The 21,808-nt window shown below is 33.1% G+C and overlaps 2 protein-coding genes across 7 annotated transcripts in view; one reads left to right on the plus strand and one right to left on the minus strand.

Moving 5' to 3' along the window:
* Dbp45A (putative ATP-dependent RNA helicase Dbp45A) overlaps window positions 1-9,888 on the plus strand; it is a 65,568-nt gene extending 55,680 nt beyond the window's left edge. For both annotated transcript variants that reach the window (XR_011040760.1, XM_068355764.1), the window contains one exon: window positions 9,407-9,888. Coding sequence is in view for 1 of the 2 variants with exons in the window: in XM_068355764.1 (XP_068211865.1) it covers window positions 9,407-9,436 (30 nt within the window). In the remaining variant the exon portion in view is untranslated. The remainder of the gene's footprint in view (window positions 1-9,406) is intronic.
* Cul5 (cullin 5) overlaps window positions 1,856-21,808 on the minus strand; it is a 51,668-nt gene continuing 31,715 nt past the window's right edge. For 3 of the 5 annotated variants that reach the window (XM_068355720.1, XM_068355737.1, XM_068355725.1), the window contains exons 11-16: window positions 21,182-21,330; window positions 19,129-19,301; window positions 17,720-17,881; window positions 15,280-15,398; window positions 13,091-13,214; window positions 1,856-9,844 (exon numbers count right to left, since the gene is read on the minus strand). In XM_068355720.1, the coding sequence (XP_068211821.1) occupies window positions 9,650-9,844; window positions 13,091-13,214; window positions 15,280-15,398; window positions 17,720-17,881; window positions 19,129-19,301; window positions 21,182-21,330 (922 nt within the window). In that variant the 3' untranslated portion in view covers window positions 1,856-9,649. The remainder of the gene's footprint in view (window positions 9,845-13,090; window positions 13,215-15,279; window positions 15,399-17,719; window positions 17,882-19,128; window positions 19,302-21,181; window positions 21,331-21,808) is intronic. The other 2 variants (XM_068355732.1, XM_068355745.1) reach the window with 1 other exon arrangement.

Here is a 21,808-nt window from a genome sequence, read left to right on the forward strand (position 1 = left end):
AACAGGAAAATTAAGCTTGAAAATTATAGAACTTTTTTTCCGTATTGTTTTGTTACCTTAGAACTCGGTGACTTTCAGTCACCCAGTAGTCAACAGTATTCCATAATCTATACTAAAAGAATATATTGTCATGTACGAGACCTGAAAGTCTTCTATTTCTATAATTTGAGAATCCTCTCCTATATAAACCCTAATTCTTTGAAGAAATGCATAATTTAAGTTACTCAAATAGCTAAATCGGGTTAAAAAAAAAACAGGAAAATTTAAATTGAAAAGTAGACTTAGTTAACAATATGTAAAATGTACTCAATGTATATAATTAGAATTCCCTGATAAGCCTTTTTTCCTGACTAAATGTGAGGCATTATGTAATTAATAAATCTGGGGACAGATAGCAGTAAAATTAAGAAATTTAACTATACCTTATATAATTAAACCTATCCCCTAAAAACAGCTTTTGATTTGGAATGAACTATAATCTTATAAATCATTGACCTAAAGCCAAATACAAATTGTTGCAATCGTTTCAAGAAACAATTTTCTTTAAAGAACAAAGTTATTCACAGCAAAACAAAATTAGACCTTTAATAGACTGCATACATAAGCGAGAGAAATATTTGCTCACGTAAGACTTACTTCAGTAAGACCACATAACTTTAATAGTAATTATCCAAAGTGGGTAATAAAATAGAAGCTATTGTCAAACAAGATTTTATTTCTTGACTTGCCAGAAGTCAAAGTATAATCTATCACAGACTGGAAAGAAAGTTTGGTTATAGAAGATTATTTTTTCTGAAGTTAACATTGAAAGTAAAGCTGCTATATGCATAAAGTTCATGTAGGGCAAATTTTGAGTTGTTGAGTTTTTAAAAGTGCATAAAATTAACAAATCTTTCACAGAAAAAAATGAAGATATAAAGAACTTAAAAAATTTAACTGAAAAAAATTACCTTACAATAACTGTATTGAACAAGTAGTGTATTGAATAACATAGATCTTTACTGAAACAGATGGCAAAAATGAGGTGGAGACAAATGCCGCCAAACTGCTGGTTATATTTCATTATCAAGGCTCCCAAAATTAATGTAGAGAAGCTATCGAGAGGAAAATTAATGGAGTACGAAATCCGAAAAGATATATGCATCGTGAATTAAAACTAACCCCATCCTGCCCGTCACACAGCAGAAATAAAAAGCTACTGTGTTCCATGGCGTTTTGCCTGGTATTACACGTTAGTAAAGTAATATATACAATATGAAATTACGTAAGAGCACTCTCCGCGATGTGCATTAGATATTATATGACCATTTCTGATTTGAGAGATACCTACCTTTGTTATAAAAGTACATTCTGAGTGATCAAAATTTAAGGAATCCTAAAGTTTTCTTTCAAAATACTGCACATGCTACAAAGAAAATACGAAATTGAAAAAATTTACCGAGTAAAATGTGGAGGTGCAAATGGAAAGATCCGAATGCTCGTCACTGAGCTTACCTCCCAAACAAATGTCAGGCATGATGAATTCTATGTTGCTTACACTTATTCTTTTGGGGGTCGAGTAAACCCTTATTTAAACCTGAGTACGTAATGGATGGGAATTTAAACTTAAAAATGCAGATAAACCTTCAGTTACCAAAGTTGAAAGGAAATAAAAAAAAGGGGGGGGACTAATATTTGCATAAACTTATCATGATTTTTGCTCATTACAGCATATTAAAATGTATACAAAAAGCTCTTTTTGTTATATAACCACACAAATTAAATATACGTACTGTAATTGACTAATTGGTCGGGTTATGAAACATCGTACACGACAAATTATCTGACTGTGCAAGATGCATTTTATTCATAAGGCCAACTTTATTGTTGGTATTTATAAATCCCATCACAACATACCCAGCAAAAACCATTTATATTTCATGGTACAATAGCGTAAATGGTCACTTCTTATTAATATGCTTATAATTTACTGCAAAAGCTTATTTTCAAATTATTAAGACCTGTGAATTCATTAATAATTTATATGTAATGAGATTTCCTCTTAAATATGGCTATTGCAAATACAGTATTCGGGGAATGAAGCATTTAGTTCTCACACAACCCAAAACCGGACCCACTGTTTGATTCATTAGCATTTTCATTTTTCCCATTATAGTGTCACAATTAAAACTATGAAAAGTATTAATATATGGTAACCGTGTTTATATCTACTCAAGTCTTATGTTAAATGTATACTTCTTAGATGGTAAATTAAAATTGTCTAGGTATAAATATTTCTTTTTCTGGGAAGATTTGATAAGTTTTCTTTATATTTATTGTTAATTAATCATGTAATGTACAACCATCTTTTTAATCTAAGTAACATGCACTCTTAAGTATTATGGATCAGCCTCTCTGTCTCATTAAGTGAACAAAGGTTTACTGCAATTTTTATGATATAAGCTGTAAGAAAAAAAAAATTGTAGGGCAGTCTATTTACAATGCGTCAACTCAATCTTTCGGCTCATTAGATATTCACATAAATAATTGGTACAATTTGCAATCTGAAAATATTTAAAACGCTGAGTCCTTACCTCAAGTTGAAAGGAAATTTCCCATTAACAAGCATCTCTTAAAGTAACAAAATTTACAATTTGAAAAATAATAAAAAATGTAAAATACATTTGCTAAATAACTTCACAATGTTAACAACAGAGCCACTTTCATGTCTAAATAAAAGAAAATCAATAGTTGATATACTAGCTTGGATCTTCAAAAACCTTGACCACATATAACGTAATCTATCTAAGTAATAAATATAATGAAAGATTTCTTTTAAGTACATGAGCAATTTGCTAAATGTCAAATAACATTATGAATCCATTCTAATATATATACGAGGGATAGAAGGGATTTAAGGGCTAGACTAGTAATAGTATTAAATATTCTTCCTTCAATACATTTCAGACAATATTCAGGCACTTGCTGAAAAGTTTCTGTAATTAAGAATGTCATAATTTACAAAATTGAAAATTAAAATAATGAGGATGGCATGTTTCCCAGTTTGTAACAAAAAGCTTAGGTTTCACTATTGTTTTATTTATTTCTAAGCTGCTCAATCTTAATGAAAATGTAACCTTGTATTTGAGTACATTATTGGATATAATATTTTTACCACAAATCTTTTCAATATGCAGTACTGTACACCATTTCTATTGTTAGCAATTTCAAACTTCAAATTCACTTTGGCCTTCAAATCAACTTAATAGCACAAATTAGTCTATTTCCAGTACCATTACACTCTGTTCTGGTTTCTCTTAAAATAGTAATATTTTCAGCACCTTGTTTAAGCCAAGCTAATATTAAAATACCTTTCTTGGTTAGGTGCCCAACTTCAAACCTGGGGACAATCGGTGTTCCTATTCAAGGCAGTGTGAATAACATTCACTTACATTTTTTGGACATAATATGCATAACCATTTTGAGAGGATCATGAACCAAAAAGGAAAAAAATGGCAACACTTTCCTTAAACTCTTCAGCACAAAAGACAAATTTGCTCCAATATTAATAAACCTATATTGTATATACGTCCATTATTTTCAATGTATCACTTCCTTGTAAATTAGCATATAATTTACACCACTTGCACTGGCAGTTCAGAAGATTATGGTGCATACTAATCTGCAGCCTCTTGTAGTTCACGAGCATGGTATTTTTAAACTCTTACTTTTAAAGTTCTTTCATCTTAGAAACAATGCTATGAATTGATAAACAGACTGGAAGAGACCTCTACCAAAAGAAAATATATTCCATGAGGATTACAGTAAGTTTCTGCAAGAAACTTACTACAGTATTTGAAACTACCAATCTCACTGGCAACAATATAATTACCAATTTTGTTGTCATAACATCCACTAACAAAACATTGAAGCTACCATCTGAGTCTGTTAATTTTTTCATTCTCCTGTGAACTTTGATTTCTGCTGATGAGTGAAAAGCAAAAAAATAGAAATTACAGCTGGAAATATAATGAAACTAGAACCAAGCAAGCTTTATACTAAATGACAAAAGAAGACTGAACATACTTCTGTTATTGCTACTCATAAAAACCAGGATACAAGTACTTGAAATTATGTACCGTTTAAGCCAGAAAACCCCAAAATACCTAACATTTCGAGAGTTTAATCAAGAGTATGTTAGCCCTAGAATACCATGTCGATCTTCAGGAAAGACTAGAGCTAACTGGTACCGACATATCCACACCAAGATCCATCAGCAAGTGTGAAAAAAAAAAATTTGAAATAAAAAACTACTTCTAATGCTAATTATGACAAGTGTTCCAAAACCCAACAAAGAAAAGGTTTAACTTATTAGTTAACTGTTATCAATATTTCAGATCAGTGACAACACCAGAAGTCATAGTAGGCTTGGCACGTGTACCATGTTGGGCATAAACAAAAAGATTCTTGATTAATATCACAAAGAAATCGTAGAGTAATAAAGCAAATTGAATTCCTACAACAGATGACAACTGAATAAATGTAACGGCCCTTATGAACATGAAAGTACAACAGTGGATGGGTATCAGCTCTTAGAATCAAAATGAGCAATAAAGTACGAAATACATGAGAGGCATACCAACAGACCAGCCAATTACCTCAAAGCTCTCTTTAAGAAAGCAATGAGAATGAGAACTACCAATGCCAAGGACAGTCCCATTTTAAAAAGACAAAATATAATCAAGGTTCTATTGTCAAACACAAAAGCGGAGGCTTCACTGTAATTATGCATCACGGCAAGAAATTTTATATTGCCTAGAAAACTGAAATAATTAAAAGGTGATCACTGTTGAATTTAATCTTGAATTGAATTCAAAAGTTTAGTTTCCCAATGCACAAGTAATTTGGAGTGAAAAAGACATATACAGTAGTAACGCAGAGTATTAATAGAAGACAAAAAGTCTGTCATCAACCTTAAGTCAGAAAAAAACAAAGCAAAAGAAACATGAAAAAGGGGCCATGTTATATAAGAACAGTCAAAGCATGAATAGTATGCACCAGTTCAGCCAAGCAACCAAGTTATTTCCAAGCACTTGTAGGGGTGGCCTGAAGTACTTCTTAATTCAAAGTGAAAATGAAGGGAAGACTTAGCTGAATCTGTTTGACAGTGCCACAGAAAAAGAACAAAGAGAAAAGATAAAAAGTAGAATGTAACATAGCAGATGAACAAGAAGTCACTGCGAAGAATATAAGTACTGCTCAGTATGATGTTTACAAAACCATTTATGTGAAGATTATGACTATCACATTGTAATAAAATTATCAGGAGACAAAATCAAAATTATGAGAAAATAAATGTCACAGGTAAGTCACTTCTATGATCATTTATCATTATCCACATCAAACTTCAATGCTTCTTTTTGTCAAATGTTTCACCATCTTTTTATGGTCAACTACTTTTCAATCATTTACAGAATATGCAATTACATACATTTTCATTTTTCAAGGACTGTTGTTTCAATATGCTGTATATAATTGCAATATTGCATTGATATATTTGAAGGGAATCAATATTAACTAATTTCAATTAAACTGAAAATTAATTCTAGGAAAGTAAAGGGAAAACAGATGTGTGAAAAATTGTAGGCCGCACTTACCAAGTAAATTAATAATTATAATTACAATAGACAGGCTTTAGAAAAAAGTGCAGCACTGTTGTCCCTTAGTATCCACTGGTCCTGCTTCAAAGTTTGCACTGCTGTTATGGAAGGATATAATCAATGTTAAAACAATACAAATTTTATAATGCTTAAGTGGCCCTAATTATTCATCTCTGAGCTGTTGCTTCTGTCCCAGTGATCCACTCTTTTCAATTGCGTTACTACGTTTTAATACTCGTTGGGGAACATTGCAGCTAATATGACTACAAAGTACTATAGTAGTGCTCATAGTAATTCTGCCAAGTCTCGAAGAACCCTTCTTTCTGTAAAATTTTAGCTATATGTAAATCATGGAGAGAAATTAGAATATTGTAGAAATACCAGAGATGTTACAAGAAGTCATCCCAATAAAACATTTTGTAGTGCTTTGCTTCCAACCATTTGACTGCCAAAGTAAAATCAGTCATAAGGGACAAGTGTTTAGTAGAGACAAGAACAAGGATGGCCCTAGAGGTATGGTTTAAAACACATGAACATAAATCTTTCTCCCATGGACTGCAAAAATGTGTTGCGTCAGATAGCAATACATGTACGTCTGGGCAAGGAATATTCAGATATCAATATCACCAAGCATCAAACCTATTCACTGTATCGATTAAAAAATGCGAGATTAAAGACCCAGCATCTGGTGATGAAGATGAAGCTACCAAATTTCCTAACAGAATGAAAGTTCACTAAAGAGAAAGTATACCTTCCAGAATAAGTATTCGATTACAACAAAAAATTTGTTGTAATTCAACATCAAACAATCCTCAAAACTGCAAAGCAAACTATGTATTACAGCACAAATGTGATTAAATAACCAAATCAGATTGACTACCAATATACTTAAAATATCAAAGTATCTGTACATGCTGTGGCATTACAGTTAGAAAAAAAAAAGTGTTACTGCCATTGTTTTCTTCCCAGTGTCTATCAAAATGATGGTGTATTTTCTATAATTACCTAATTATTGCTTCTGCTTGACCAGGGTATTATGTACTAGGGTCATGTACATTCTACACCCCCGCTGATGTTTGATCACACCCAAAGAGCCCTGAATGGGAACCTTGATATCATGGAATGTAGCCAATCTCCATTGCAAATGCAATATAAAAATTACAATGCCCTCACTGTACTAGCTGAAATAAAAAATAAGCATACAAGTTAGAAGCTTTTAAAGGCTGAAATTGTAAATGATTTCATAGGAATCCATGAAGTAAATGGAGAGGACATACTTAATGGTATAAGAGACTGGATTACCTATTATAAAAAATGGCTTATACAGAGTAGTATATAACTTAGGACCCTCTCGGTGATTAATGCTGAAAAGAAAATGGTTTTGAGTAGCCTCTTACCTAGCAAAGGACTATTTGTTAATATGATAAGATGGTAAAATGAAGATCATATTGAAGGCAATGGACAAATTTCAAATAATGAAACACAATTTAATAAATCATTGGCAGAGTAGGGCCATAGAGAGACATTTAGCAAATGAAGGAATCAGAGCAACTTACTAAATCAGCAGGAATACAAAGGAAGATAAGACACCTCAATAAATAAAAACTTCCCAAGCATTCTGGATAATATAAAATCCTGAAATACAGTACAATCACTTTATAGAATGAAATGTAATAAACCATGGTCAGAACAAATTTTTTAATTAAAAAATTGTAGAAAATTTCCCATCACAAAGTTTTCAGAGAGGAACCTGTATCAACAAAACAAGACTCATTTCCTAATGTGTCATTAGAAAATAATTTAGCATATTATTGCACAATACAAACATTCCCTTTGTTCTACCTAACCAAGTAGGCATTGCAACAACTTCATGATCATCAATATTGATAGAAGAATTATCATTGTAATCATTGCCTGTATAGTAATTTATTATAACTATACTGTAGCTGCGAGTTTAGTATGAATAATGACAATGTTGTGTGTACACTACAGTAAAGAAGTATAATGTTATGTGTAGATAATAAAGATAATACATAATCAAACAGTATAAGTTCCTCATAATCTTTTTGGTTATATCTAAGTAATACTTTAATCTATTGTATAAATTTCTATGTATCTCTTAAAACTTTATTTCTTAACAGAAAAGTGTAATTTCTTCCCAAATGATTTTAAAAGGTGGTGTTATGCAACTTTCTATAATGCATTTAAAATGATGGAGAGTATCTATGTTGAAAATGTAAACTAACACGGTGCTATACCATATACAATTTCATGTATACACAGGAGTTTGGAATCAATTTATTTCGGATAAGGGACAACTGCAATACCAAGAAAATTTACCCAGCACTCTCCTATACGATGTTAATTTTCCTCTTTTTAAGTGATCCCATGGTTTGTTTTAACAATGACAATAAGATGTTAATTTTCCTCTTTTTAAGAAGTGATCCCATGGTTTGTTTTAACAATGACAAACACCTAGGTTAAAATCAATTATACCAACAGTATGTTTCACAAGGTATTAATCATTTTCAATGGTGCCTTTTCAATTGAATTCAGATTTTCAGACTCCAATACTTTTTTCTGTACTTGTTACAAAGCTGTCTAGACACTACCTAATAACTGCAGACTAGGAAAATTCAAGCCATATTTGGATAGCATATGATGAAATAAATACGGAGTAAAATTTACAACCAAATATCATTAATATCTTATTAAGTGTTCCATTATTTTATAAGGGCTTTTCAGCAAGAAAAGGTTACATAAATACAAAACTAAAAGCATATAAATATCTTTCTGTATGATACAAAACTGTCCCTGTCTGAGGATTCAACGTCATAATTCTAATAAACGGTTAATAAAGATAAACTAAGATCAAAATACAGTATAATCAGAAGTGATCACATAAATCTAATGCACTCTTCCATCCTGTCCACACACTTATGCATTGCACAGCTAAAGGAGACTTTATATTTCTTCCCTACTATATACACAGGCATCATAGATTATACATCATAAAAAAAAAAAAATTACCCAACAGGGCTAAAGTTTTTCCTCAAGTCTTTCGACAAAAGGCTACTTCTCTCCCAGGCTTTCCTTTTTTGACACTTCTTTTTCATTAACTAAATGACTTATTTTCACCATCTACACGCTGGTGTCGGACCATCTGATATCTAGAGTTGAAATCGCATTTGCATAGCTCACTTGAATTATTCTTCCTCGACTTGATGCAGACGAAACATTTTTAAATGGAGACTTCCTCACAAATCATAGTGAAAAAAAAATATCTCTTTCCATGTTAAATATTCACTGAAATACCAACAGCAACATTAAATTTCAATTATTTTCTCGATGGGAGTACCATATAATTGCATAGGTAGTAGAAAAATTATTGAAAGGACATTAAATCATAAAAAGGAACAGAAAAAATCTCGGCCAATTCTTTTACCTGTTATAATCCGTATAATTTTCATAACATGAATGTAAATAAACATTATTCCGCAAATATAAATATTCAAATTCCATTTCACTTGATCTCGGCAATGAGGAAAAAATGTAAAATGAGTCTAAAAACAACTCTACAATAGTAAATAAAAATTCATTAGAGGTACATGAAACTTGACAGTATATGATTGCTGAAGGTATTCTCAATTTGATAAATGCTAATTCTGATTTATAGCAATGAATTTTTAACGTAACTTTGTCTCCTGTACGTAGTACTATTTAACAGAATGTTGCAACAAGTTAACCATTTTCAACTGTTCTTTCAGATGGCCTTTAATATGGCCACAACATGCTGAGCTGAAGCAGTCCCTTCCAGTTGGTAAGAGAAGTCCAGGAGTCGTATCAACCTGATCATGAACATTTTTATACTGCAAGAAATATAAGCATCATCACAATCCTCCTCCAAAATCACTTGGGCCATGTACGTATTGTAAACGACGCGTCAACACTGGAGTTGGGACACAGTAAAAACTAATGTTTCTCCACTGCTGAAATATAATTTTTACTGGCTAAGCCATGTAAATAAATATATTGATGTTGTCATCGTCCCGTCTCATATATTTATGTTCGATTAACCACTCTAACTGTTCTTTGATGAGCTTCTTGCTTGGAAGGAACATGTTCTTCAACATTTCCACCAGCTCCGTTTGTAGCTGCGCATTCGAAATCTTCTTACGCATTTTCAAGATCTTCACAATGGCTTCCTAAAATTAAAGACCAAAGAAAACAGTACAGTATATTACAAATTTCTGGGATAAAATTTCATTGATTTACCCAAGTTTAAATAAAAGTCTTTACTTTTGAATTGCCAAGTACCAAGGAAAAACAACAGTAGTTACAGGATTATTGGTCTGTATTTCAAAAGTAAATACAGTATAAAAATTTCTGGGATAAAATTTCATTGATTTGCCTAAGTTTAAATAAAAGTTTTTACTTTTGAATTGCCAAGTACCAAGGAAAAACAACCCTAGTTACAGGAATATTGGTCAGTATCTCAAAAGTAAAAATAAAATAATTAAATGCTAAGAAACCCTGCAGTATGGTAACACTATAGGCAAACTGAGTGAATGTGTCATCTGGGATGACCCACCTGCCTCTTTAACAACATGACAGTCAGTCTGATCAACACTGAAAGACACAAAATCAGTACGAGCACAAAATTCTTATAGAGGGCTTTATCATACTGGGATAAGAATTTTAGATTTGTCACAATATACTATAAAACATTGGCTATTTGTACATATATATATATAAATTTTATAGAGTTCAGCATACTGTATTTAATACATTTTATTAATAAATTCTGATGTGAATCTTTCCATTAATTTCCCTCGTATTCCATATTCTATGCTCTACCGTTTTGTGCACTTTCTGATAGAATCTCATCAAGGGCACATTATCCTACTTTAACCCCCTTTTTCCATTTCCTTCTTGTTCAACCTCTTCCAACTGATGGGTTTTACCCAAGTTGCACTCGGACACTCAATGGAATCACAGGGCCACAAGGCTGGTGGGTTTTATACTCATAATTTATATATCAAATCCAATAAATCAATTCCTACTAATTTCACATCTCACCACCCTTTATATCCATGAGATCAAATCATTTCAATCTTTAATCTCTCAATCTATTTGCACTTCATCAATCTTTCTGCCATTATTTAATTCATAATAGGACCCTTCACCATTGTACAGGAATCTCAGCATTCTAATTTACTTATATATATAATACCATAATTTCTTCTCTACTAAAAAGAAACATTTACCTGCAATTCTATACTTTCTCAATATCCTCCCCACCAAAGGACATCAAATATTTTCATAGCTTACTCAAGCAATCTTATTCCTCTGTAATTTCCAATTAATTTTATGCAACACCTTTAGGTTTTAGTGATCTTATTTCTCTGTGATTTCCAAGTTAAATTTTAGTTAAAACTCCTTTTGTTTGTATTTCATTATATTTTCCCCTCTATTCTATATTTATCCTTTAATCAGGTTGTCATGCTCTTGTTTAGCTCTACAGATGCTTGCAATAAATTGCTTGTCATTCCTGATATTTTACAGCCATTTTAATTTCCAAAGGGTCCTATTAACCTCTCAATTTGCTATAATTTATCTAGTTTCTCCTTATTCCAAATACTGCTTTCATGCACCATCACATTCCTTTCTTTTCAACTTTTATAAACTTGGCCTTTCATGTCTTTTTCATTTCTTAATCCACTTTGATAATTGTAGTAATACCTCTTTTCAATTTACTATCAAGATTATGATTCCATTCCTCCCACATTTTTTTAATATAATTTTTCCAACAAACCTATTCTTGAAATTTAGACCAAAAAAAGTGGCTTAACAAACGCTTAATTCTAAAGAAAAGTGCTGTATAAAGAAGGTCTCCTGGTTGCTATCGTTGGATGACCTCTTGGATCCTCTCAACGATATCATCCTGACCTGAGAATGTTACTTCGGTAAAGAAAATGAACAATACATTCTAATTCTGACACCAGTCCAATCGTAAACTACTGCTAGTTCTAAGGTTAACTAAATCTACCGCTCTTCTGTGCTTTCAACTATATGGAAAATTACTTGCACAACTTTATAGGTAAAAAAATAAAGACAAGGAATCAAAACTAATATGAAACACAATCTTTTATATAATTACATACAAATGTCAGGTTAATAGAATGGGAAAGACATGACTCTCGTTAAAGTATTTGGTTAATGAGAGGTCATGTCAAGAGGAAGCCCAACCTGTCACGGAATAGCTACTTTTGTCCGTAAGCCCAGGAAAGGACTGGTTGAGATGAGAAAATATTTAAAAAAAATTTTTACTATTTGTTCCTACTCGTATACAAACCTATCTTTCTTTCAAACAAAAGACCTGTTCATTAGTGGGAGGAAGTCACCCTGAAACCAAACTGGGAGATTCTTCTACTTTCTTGGACAAGTCATCCTTTCTGGTCCCGTATGGAAGGAGACTCCAGCAACCTCCAAATAGCTCAGCTCCATATAGAATGTAGAAGCTACTTAAAAGAAATCCAGTTCTAGGTCACAGAAAACCTGACTGCCTAACAAGGAGAAGATACAAATATCTATAGGAAGTTTGGTAAGAGACTGTTCCATTCTCTCTTTTGCACAGGAGGATGAAGTGATTGGTTCTTGGCAGACATAGTCTGCAAGAAGGATTGATAGAGAGGAAAGTGAAAGCCAACTCTAGGGGTTGGTAGAGAAGAATGAGAGCAAACTCAAGGGGTTGGTAGAGAAGTACAAGAGCAAACTCAAGAGGTTGGTAGAGAAGTAAGAGAGATTCAACTCAATGGGTTGGTAGAGAAGTAAGAGAGAGCAGACTCAAGGGGTTGGCAGAGAAGTAAGAGAGAGCAGACTCAAGGGGTTGGCAGAGAAGTAAGAGAGAGCAGACTCAAGGGGTAGAGAAGTACGAGGGCCAACTCAAAGGGTTGGTAGAGAAGTGAGACCAAACTCAAGGGGTTAGTAGAGAAGTATAAGAGATTCAACTCAAGGGGTTGGAAGAGAAGTAAGAGAGAGCAAACTCAAGGGGCTGGTAGAGAAGTAAGAGAGAGCAAACTCAAGGGGCTGGTTGAGAAGTAAGAGAGATTCAACTCGAGGAGTTAGTAAAGAAGTAAGAGAGCACAAACTCCCTAACCCCCTTGTGGGTGGGGCGAAGACAAAAGTAACTTGCACTAAAGTCATCCATTTTAAAGGATGAATGGTCTGTAGAAATATAGGAACAAGGCGTATTTGTAAAGGAACAGTTTGTATTGATGACAAGTTAAAAAATTGCAAAGAAATGACAAAATATTTCATTTAAACAAATAAAACATCCCTTTCAGATATGAAATAATTACACAAAAAAGGCAATTTGTATGTAATTATTTCACACACTACTAATAGAATATTGCAACGAAAAGACAGTCCAAACTTAACCAAAGGCTAACCTGAGTGCGAAGAATTCTTAACTGTACGATGCCTTCATTATCCTCTTCTTTGCTCTTTTCCGTACTTAGCTGTAGTCTGCCGATAAGGTTGACTTTACCCCGTTTTTGAGGCTTTCCATTCTTTCTGAAATTGTTAATTCAAAATTTTAGTTGTCTTAAAAACTATTTACGAAAAAAAATAGCTATTCAACAAAAATTTAAATAAGAAATGAAAGACAGGATTCTAATAAATATAATTTTTTGTGCATTTGTGAAAGTTTAACCCTTTGGAAAATTACCCTTAATAAAAGCATATTATTCAAGCAACTCTCAGGTGTCAAGGATACCTCAACGACAATCCTACCTGAGCTATAAACCATCGATAAAATACTTTATCCAATAAGAAATGGATATCCACTGTGTTAAATTAGTTCTCTTGTTTGAGAGTACACTTCGGCATGCTGTTCCATCTTCTTTATCTTCCTCTTGTTTTTTTTTTTTTTCTAAGTTTTTATAGTTCATATATAAAAGATACAATTCAATGTTGTTGCCGTTCTTAAAATATTTTATTTTAATTGTTTATTGCTTCTCTTGTAGTTTATTCCTTTCCTAGTTTCCTTTTCTCACTCGGGTATTTATCCCTGTTGGAGCCCTCGGGCTTCTAGCATCTTGCCTTTCCAACTAGGGTTATAGCTTAGCTTGTAATAATAATAAGATGGATGTGTTGTAAGAAGTGGGCTACACGGATTTAACTTCCAATTCAAAATCATGGATATAAATATTATAAATATAAAGTGAGCATCTCATCCAACATAATACACACAATAAGACTGAAGGAATAGCAGAGATATCATCAGTTAAAATTAGAATAATGGAAATAATCATGGGCACCCAGAAAATTTTTTAACCCAATTAAAAAGTAGCAATTAATATTCATGGTTAATTATAATTATGGCGGGAAATTACAATGATTAAATTAGAGTTGGTGTAATGACGACTATGGATAAATTGAAAATTGACATAATACATTAGAAAAAGTGGGTAACCTTGAAAAAAAAGGTTCCAAAAGAAGATAAAGCAACATAAGGAATGCCATTAAAAGGAAAATTAAAATTCACAGAGTAGAATCGATTAAATTTCCTACCTCTGTAACAAATCTAAGTAAACTAACAATAAAACTTTCAGCATGTTTTGTATCAATGTTTTACAAACTCCAAACAGACCCCCTAAGATCTGATGTACAGTGCTTGAATAATTACATTCAAACTTATATGATCGAAACATTTTCTTGGAAAAATAAATATGTGGCCCCCAAAAACCATTCACGCTAATTGAAGAACCATTAGAATTGTTTAATTTTAGTAAGAGCACAATGATTTTTCTTTTCATACAGTACATAAACTCATATTAGGTACTGTATTTCGTTTAGATGGTCTCTCTTCATTTCCTACTCTTGACGAATATCTTTGAGGGAATGGGTGGATTTTAGCACAGCACAAATGTTACTAGGAATGCATAAACTGTAACAGTTATAGTACCTTGATAGAAATATAGTTTTCAAAAAGACAGAGACCTTCACAGAATAAAAAAGTTTAGCTTTTCTCCATCATTACCTCTAGCTATGACCTAGGTAGTGTTCATCTTATAAAAGATAGCCAAAGTTTCTCTTTCTCTCTTACATTCATATACCAAGGCACTTTCCCAATTTTGGTGGGTAGCCGACATCAAACAAATGAAAAAATTTGAACTCCATTCTTTACAAATTAATTCTACTCTATAAATTCCTACTAATAAGAGGAAAACAATCACTTTTGAATAAGTAATACCCAAGAAATTCCTCCAGATACACAGAAAACGGTTATGAAACTAGAGGGCACTCAGTAGAGAACAAACCTCAGTCACGGCAGCTTATTTCTCGACCTTAACCTTTGACTTTAACACGTATTAATTGACGTGGATTTTCATGCTCTCAAATATGAACTAAGTTTGAGGTCTCAATGACACTGATGTCCAAACTTATGGCTGATTATGTGAACTGGATATTTTGCTTGACTGTGATCTCGACCTTCCAAAATTGAATTAATTCCATCATTTTACATAACAGTTAATCCCTGCAAGTTTTACGTGGTAAGTAAGCTGTTCAAAAACACTCAAATAGGGGGTAAAACATAACCTCCTTCCAACTTCGTTGGCGGAGGTAATCAACTTACATGGGGGCGAATTCCTGGTTGACCCAAAAAACTGTGTTCTCTGTGAAATCTTTAGGCGACGTAACTTCTCCTGACATACATATAACTTGTCGCTTCATCTTTGGGAAAGCTACGAGGGACTGTGGAAAAAAAAAAGATCATTACTCAACATGACCTTAAATTGTAATTGCAACTTCTACTCAATACAAAAATTCATTATTTCAATACTTGTCCATTAAACATAAGCTACATTCTTCAGGTATAATTAAAAATTTTTAACTACACTCCTTCTAAGCCCTCTAGATTGTAAGTAGGTAAGAAAATTTACATATAAATGTTGAGCAACTATTAAGTTGACATATTACATTATGAAAATATGCTTTATTTCAATTGATATTTCCCAATATTCATAAGCTGAATACCATAGAGTATTTAGTTTGACAGCGGGATAGTGGTAATCTCTTAGGGACTGATAAAGGCAAAAGGTTTGGAAATAACTATGTAGCAGTACCAGCTCAAGTTATTATTGAAGATTCCACATTTTTCTATGATCTTTACTCAAGCGATTCCTGTCACGTTTCTCCATCTATTTCTTTCCTTGCATCTTCTTATCTAAGTCCCATTGCCATATCTTGAGGAAACTTCAAATATTATCAGTTACAATGGACTGCTCTAAGATTAGATTACTGTACTTGAAAGAGAAGTATGGTCTGATAGGCAGGACTAACCTACGATTATATAGTTATATTTCTCCGAGGAGGAACTTGCAGATCTCTCTCTCTTTCATAACAGCACACATCAAAATAGACGCTGACAGAGTGTGCATTCCCAAATAGGCGTCAAAGACCAAAATGACTCAAGCAGGCAAGCGCAATTCCCAAATTGTAGCCAAAGCCAAGAACAAGTGGGCATAGCAAAGACTTAGCTGGTTCTCAGCTCTAATGTTAACTAGAGGGGCACTCAGTAGAGCGCAGACCTCCACCGCGGCAGCTTATTTCTCGACCTTTTGCTCAACTTTCCAAAATTTATCATTTCCAGCTTTTTACATAACAGTTAATCCCTGCAAGTTTCAATAATCTACGATTAAAATTGTGGCCAGGAAGCTGTTCACATACAAACACAAACACACAAACAGGGGTAAAACATAACCTCCTTCCAACCTTGTTGGCGAAGGAAACAATAAATAATAGAAAAAGGCTTTGGACTATGGCATAAAAAGGACCGGACACCAACTAACTGACTAGTAAGGGGTCTTACAATAACAGGACCACTATAGAAGGTACCAGAATAAATGATACTTTAATTATTTCCAATTGCATACTTCATATCATAGAGCAGTGTATCAAGTGACCAGTAGAAAATACTGTTTTAACAATCATAAGATATTACACAGGTTTTGAAAACTGTAAAACTAATGAAAAAGGCAACAATACCAAACTAGTGACAAGAATTTTCTCAAATCACAAAGCATCTTGGAAATACTGGACAATTGTTACCAAGCCAGCAATAAGAAACCCAATTAGGATAATCATCAAATACAGTACTGTACTGTACAGACACCTGGTGGTTTGAAGTTGCAAAATAATTGAAATTGAGTAAAGTTCTCGCTTCCATTTTATCAACAAGTTCACACTTGAAGCATATAGCATATAAATATTGAGGATAAGGTTCATTGAAATAGAGCTACTTCTAACCTAACAGAAGATATATGTACCATGATAGTACTATTGTATTTCAATAACATCTGTTGGAGATAGTTCTCAAATTTAGCTCATTATGAGTAATAAATTATAGTTCGCACTCAACAGTCACAGCAATTACGTAAGACAGACACCAGCCAATGTTTGAAAATGTGATAGTAATGTAAACATTTCTAACACTCCTGACTTACTAAATCTTTATTCAACCCCCCCCCCCCCCCTGTATATCTTGGCCTTGAGAAAACATGAAAACACATGCATATAACAATAAAAGGAAATAATTCACAGTTATGTAGCACCAAAGATAGAACAAAGCTTTTATAAAAGAAGAAGAAATGTTATTCTTACACTAGGATTTAAAAATTCACTTTAATACAGTACGTCTCCTCAGCATACTATTTTATATAATCACAAATACTGTTCCGTATTTGGTCTTACACATCTCAATACTTATATACTTAATGGTTTTGTATCTATAATCAATTTTCCTGGAATTTTCACAGCCAAAAACTGAAATTCTTAGTTTGGAGTCAGTTGATCTCAGTATTACCATTGAGGTAACCTTTGAATGTGTCGAAGAATTCACAAAGCTATATGTACATAAAATGCTTTTAATCTTCTGGTAATCCAAGCCGTGTATTATTTTCTAAAAAGCCCTCCATAATGTCAACATCGGGAAGTTCGTTTTTTTTTTTATTCCCATGGATATGAAACAAGGAAAACAAATAATTCAACCAAAAAAATATCTGAACCACACTCACCCATAAAGTCCGTCTCAATTCGGGATCAGGAAGTTCTGTTGCTAAGCGTAGATTATCGAAACTAATTTTGTCATTTGTTCGTTGATTCCAGGCAAACATAACGGCCATCTGGAACGTTGTTACGTCTAGGTCAAATCTACCCATATTGTTGGCGAATGTGATCTGAAAATTTAAGAAAATGGAAAAAAATGTGTTAGAGCAACACTGGTTTCATGAAAATTAATGTATAAAACTATCTAAAAAGTTTTCTTAGAACTTTGAACAGGGTTTTCACACCTGAAAGTTGGTAAATCTGGTGTAAAAATTTAAGAAAATTAAAGAATAATTGCTAGACTATTAGTGACTTCATAAGAATTCAAAACTATCTAACAAGTTTTCTTAGAACCATGAACAGGGTTCCCACATCGATAAGACAATAGAAGACCATACATTTCCCAGTACTTTTTCCATGGGAAGATCATAAAAATCACCATTTATTTACACTCAGGCACACTATTCTCTCTGCATTGTTTATACATAGCAGATCTATTTTAACATTGTTACTGATCTTGAGATATTTCATAGTTATTCATTATTTCTTTTAGCCTATGTAGTTTATTTATTCCTCCTTTCCTTTCCTCACTGGGCTATTTTTCCTGTTGGAGCCCTCGGCCTTATAGCATCCCGCTTTTCCAGCTAGGGTTGTAGCTTAGAAAGTAAAAATAGTAATAATAATAATAATAATAATAATAATAATAACAATAATAATAATAATAATAAGGTTGAATGAGAAGGTATAATGGATACAACCAACTTGAGTTTATTGTGAGTATTATACCATTTATACCGAGAGGTATTATAGAGCTATTTATTGCCCTGTTCAGATTATTAATTAGCCTTAAGCAGCTCATAATAAATAAGAGTTAAATGTTTCTATAAATATGCAAGACTTAAACATAGTAAATTATTTTGTAATAACCCTAAAACAAGCAGACCATTTTGTCAGAGCCCTTTAATATCTTATTAACCTGTAACCCATTCTTCCATTACTTTTTTATTATTATTATTATTACAAGCTAAACTATAACCCTAGTTGGAAAAGAAAGATGCTATAAGCCCAAGGGCTCCAACAGGGAAATATAGCCCAGTGAGGAAAGGAAACAAATAAATAAACTACAAGAGAAGAATAAGCAATTAAAATAAAATATTTCTAGAATAGTGACAACATTAAGTTAGATCCTTAACATATAAACTATTAAAACTTTAAAAAAACAAGAGGAAGAGAAATAAGATAGAGCAGCATGCCCGATTGTACCCCAAAGCAAGAGAACTCTAATCCAAGATAGTGGAAGTTTACTATTAGTAAACACTTGAAACCTGATATAGCAACACCAACAATTAATTTCACACTTGATAACTTGGGGACTTACTGTGCCATTTGACATATGGTGGTGCCACTGAAGCTTTCGACCGGAATGCTTTTTCCGATAAAAATCCTCAACCTCTGGAATGAAATCTTCTAATTCCATGGGTAGACTCACGGCCACTCTGTCACTCCCTCTCGCCCAAGCTCCAGCATTCAATATCTTGATGTTAAGGTTATCTGTATTGAAATAAGACATTAGCTTTTTAACAAAATTAATTTAGATTTTCATTTACAAACTCATCACTCATATACAGCCCATATTTGAGGTCTTCATTTGTCCTTCTCTGTCAGACACTGCGTCAATGACCTTGAATGTCAGGATGCCAGATAACTCTTAACCCTTTTACCCCCAGGCTATTTGGAAATTTCCAACCCTTAACCCCCAAAGGGGTTATTTTTTTCCCACCACATTTTGCTGTATATTTTTTTTTAAATTGCTCTAACAGCCTTAATTTTTGTCATAGAGAGGTCAGGTTGGTCTCATTCTCTTGGAAAATGCCTGAAGTTTTTCCAAAAATTATCAAAAATATGAAAAGAAAAAAAATTTTATAGCATTTTTTTGCTAGGACGTACCGGTACGTCCATGAGGGTAAAGGGATGGGATTTGTGAAACGTACCAGTACGTCCTTTGGGGGTAAAAGGGTTAATCAATCAATCTCTATCAGACAATGAATTTTTTTTTTTACAAACTCGTCACTCATATACAGCCCTTATTTGGTCTTCAAAAGACCTTCTCTATCAAACACAGCATCAATGACCTTAGATGTCAGGATGCCAAATAACTCCTAATCTATCAATTAATCTCTATCAGACAGGAATGGTACCTGTAGTAGTAATCCAAATGTACCACCTGGATATTCTCACCTTTATAATAGGTAAAATCTTAATTTTCCCAGCAATTTTGAAAGTTAGCTCAAACTTGATTGGAGACGAACGGAGGAATATATCTACACAAGAGGTTTAAGCCTCCGAATGGCCGAGAATGCCAATCATGACTTGCAACCCTAAAGGAGAGTCAAGATACATCCTGCCATCCTTACCAAACCTCTTAGAGAGATATGAATTTATAAGATTCTCAAAAATGTGTAATCAACTAACAAATCCCTCAGTCAAAGACAAATCATCCCAAAATGGCTGATTATACAGCCATCCATCTCACACACTTAATCTAGTGTTTTCCCCTTATTCATGTGCATGTTTCCATACTTCATTAAGATATAACACTTTCAATCTTTCATTTTGCTGGGTGTAGCCAAATTCTAATGTTCTAGCCATTAAATCAAGGCTGCATTTGTTATAGAAACTCATTAAATATATTAAAACACTCTTGTCAGCAATTTAACCCACAGTACCTAGCATTGCTAGTTATTGCAACAATAACTACTTAGTATGGTATATAATTAGCATACCTTAGCCATTACTTGAGGATTTTGATAGAATTCTTTATCATTAAAAGAATGATGCTGTGTTACTTCACAAATTTAGTGACATTTCAACTTGGAACAAATAATAATTTGGTTTTGTGTTACTTGACATCTAGTAATGACCTGCTCTAGCATATGACTATGAATCTGTAGACTAGCCAAGACCAGCTTTGTTAATTACATTAGAATGCTTTGTCAAATATAATATAATGGTAAATCTATATGGTAGTCTTGAATATATTTCGGGTCCCGAATCTTACTATGTTTGGCTGCTAGATAAAGCTAAATTTCTAAAATGCTAAAATTCATTTCAAAATTGTATAAACATCATGCAACTAGAATGGATGGTAAATCTGTATGGTAGTCTCCAATATATTTTGGATTCCCGAATCTTACTATGTTTGGCTGCTAGATAAAGCTAAATTTCTATAATGCCAAAACTAATTTAAAAATTGGATAATGAAAAACATCATGCAACTAGAATGGAATCACCTTATTGCATTATAATTTAAGATCATCCTACAACCTTATGAAGCCAATACAATAGTGCAGCATATTCAAGTTTTCAGTTCTTAAGTTGGGAAAAGAGGACACGATACTTATTTCTATTTCAATAAAGTAATCAATACTAACTTGAGTCAACTTTACCTGCTACGCTCGACTTCGTGGTGGTACGAATGGATTCCTTAAACTGCTGATTGAGATCCTCCGACACCTTGATATCTTGAAACATACGAGCCAGTTTATTGACAAAGTCAGCTGGCATGCCAACTTCTCTCAACCTGCAATAAAAGAAAAACTCAGAATTTTTATATGGCGTACTAACACAGTACCAGCTGAACTCGGTTGAGTCTCTTGTTAGGCTGGGAGGAATGTAAAGAGTAGAGGTCCCCTTTTTTGTTTTGTTTCATTTGTTGATGTCGGCTAACCTCAAAAATTGGGGGAAGTGCCTTGGTATATGTATGTATGTATGTATGTACTAACACAGTATGTAGGCCTCACCTGAATCCCATGCCTATGAATTCCAGCTACAAAAGTCAACACATAGTTGGGTTTCATGTGAAATAGATATCAGGTTATTATAAATGTTATTTGGCTTAATGTATTAACCCTTTTACCCCCAGGCTATTTGGAACTCTCCAACCCTTAACCCCCAGGCATTTGTTTTTTCAAGCATATTTTGCAATGTATACTTTTTAAATTGCTTTAACAGCCTTAATTTTCATCATAGAGAGGTCAGGTTGGTCTCATGCTTTCGGA

The sequence above is a fragment of the Palaemon carinicauda genome, chromosome 2 (assembly GCF_036898095.1).
Source record: "Palaemon carinicauda isolate YSFRI2023 chromosome 2, ASM3689809v2, whole genome shotgun sequence".
Classification (NCBI taxonomy): domain Eukaryota; kingdom Metazoa; phylum Arthropoda; class Malacostraca; order Decapoda; family Palaemonidae; genus Palaemon; species Palaemon carinicauda.